Consider the following 1,919-nt stretch of genomic DNA (forward strand, 5'->3'; position numbering starts at 1 on the left):
GTTTGTTTATTCTGTATTTGAATTTGCTGCTGTTTCAAGTAAGCCTTCGGTCTTCCTTCAGTACTCTTTACTAAATTACTAATTGGTTTGTGTTCCAAAAATACATTCTAAAAGTCTTTTCCGAGTTTTATTTTTATCTTGATGTAAGATAGCTCTACCTGAGGATAACAATGCCATGTTCTCTCCTGTAGTAATATATCATTTGAGAGTAATAAATATATCTTAGAATCTATTGAATAGGCACAGTTTGAACATTGTAAGTTCTGTATGGATGGATCTTGCTAATAGATGAGAGCCGTTGCTAATAGAGAGCTAAATCAGGAAAAACTATTACTTTTCTGCCTGTTGTGAACAGAAACTTAAAATCATCCTGTTGGGTTCGTGTATCTTTGAGTTGTTGTTTATGTACTTCATGATTTTATGTTCATCTTGGGAAAACAGAATTATTACATCAACCAACAGTACAAAATAGCCTCCATACTAAGTTCCATAAAACAGGGAAAGAAAAACATATAAGTGAAAGTTTTCAAACAAAAATATTCAATAATAATATATTTCTTAAAATTGTCCATTCATTGTTAATCGTATCTTTGTACTATCGTGTGTTGGAGTCTTTCAGTTATTTTACTGAATGATTCATAGGATGTCATTGTTAATTGTATCTTTGTACTATCTTATTTTACAGCCTATCATTCAATTTACTGAAATGAAACATTTACACAAGTATGTGTAAGTTGCTTCACAAGTTTTTATTCCTGGTAATTGAAATTGTAAATAAACCAAAGTGCACATGTTTACTGTTTCATCATTCCGATCATGCAGAATTATTTTTAAGACTTGCATGATTGATACCAGTACTTAAAGATCAGTGTTCTGGTATGTTTTTATAGAAGGTATAAAGTATTAACCCATTTGACAAACGTATAACTCCTAATCAGGACAATTATGTATACGTTGAAATCAGAAGTTTTCTTTTTTATGTGTTTTATAGAAGGTATAAAGTATTAACCCATTTGACAAACGTATAACTCCTAATCAGGACAATTATGTATACGTTGAAATCAGAAGTTTTCTTTTTTTATGTGTTTTATAGAAGGTATAAAGTATTAACCCATTTGACAAACGTATAACTCCTAATCAGGACAATTATGTATACGTTGAAATCAGAAGTTTTCTTTTTTTATGTGTTTTATAGAAGGTATAAAGTATTAACCCATTTGACAAACATATAACTCCTAATCAGGACAATTATGTATACGTTGAAATCAGAAGTTTTCTTTTTTATGTGTTTTATAGAAGGTATAAAGTATTAACCCATTTGACAAACGTATAACTCCTAATCAGGACAATTATGTATACGTTGAAATCAGAAGTTTTCTTTTTTTATGTGTGACTAATTCATTAAATAATTTTTGATTGAAGACGATTTAGCAGCAGTTTTCATTACCATTAGAAGCAGCTAGTTTTAACTCTGCTTGTAACCAAAGTTTTATCTTTAGGTCCTCCAGGTATGAATTCTATGAATCCAAGGATGAACTCTCCAAGATGTCAATCCTTTGGGCCCTTAAACCCTGGAGTAAGTTACACCAGCTATCATTAATACTGTGTCCTACACCACCTAGTGTTAATACTGTTTCCTGCACCACCTAGTGTTAATACTGTGTCCTGCAATACCTAGTGTTAATACTGTGTCCTGCAATACCTAGTGTTAATACTGTGTCCTGCAATACCTAGTGTTAATATACTGTGTCCTACACCAGTAGTGTTAATACTGTGTCCTATTACATGTTGAAACTACAAAATTTAACTTTTTTGCAAGATTATTAGTTTTTTTTTACTTTACTGTGTTAATACTGTGTCCTACACCACCTAGTGTTAATACTGTGTCCTACACCACCTAGTGTTAATACTGTGTCCTA

General features: G+C 31.3%; 1 protein-coding gene across 1 annotated transcript in view; it reads left to right on the top strand.

The window, feature by feature from the left end:
- LOC106476003 (single-stranded DNA-binding protein 2-like) overlaps positions 1 to 1,919 on the top strand; it is a gene marked incomplete at its 3' end in the record, with an annotated part of 15,111 nt that overhangs the window by 9,243 nt on the left and 3,949 nt on the right. The window contains exon 4 of the mRNA XM_022379993.1: positions 1,500 to 1,576. Within this exon, the coding sequence (XP_022235701.1) occupies positions 1,500 to 1,576 (77 nt within the window). The remainder of the gene's footprint in view (positions 1 to 1,499; positions 1,577 to 1,919) is intronic.

Source organism: Limulus polyphemus, unplaced genomic scaffold, assembly GCF_000517525.1.
Source record: "Limulus polyphemus unplaced genomic scaffold, Limulus_polyphemus-2.1.2 Scaffold9612, whole genome shotgun sequence".
Taxonomy (NCBI): Eukaryota; Metazoa; Arthropoda; class Merostomata; order Xiphosura; family Limulidae; genus Limulus; species Limulus polyphemus.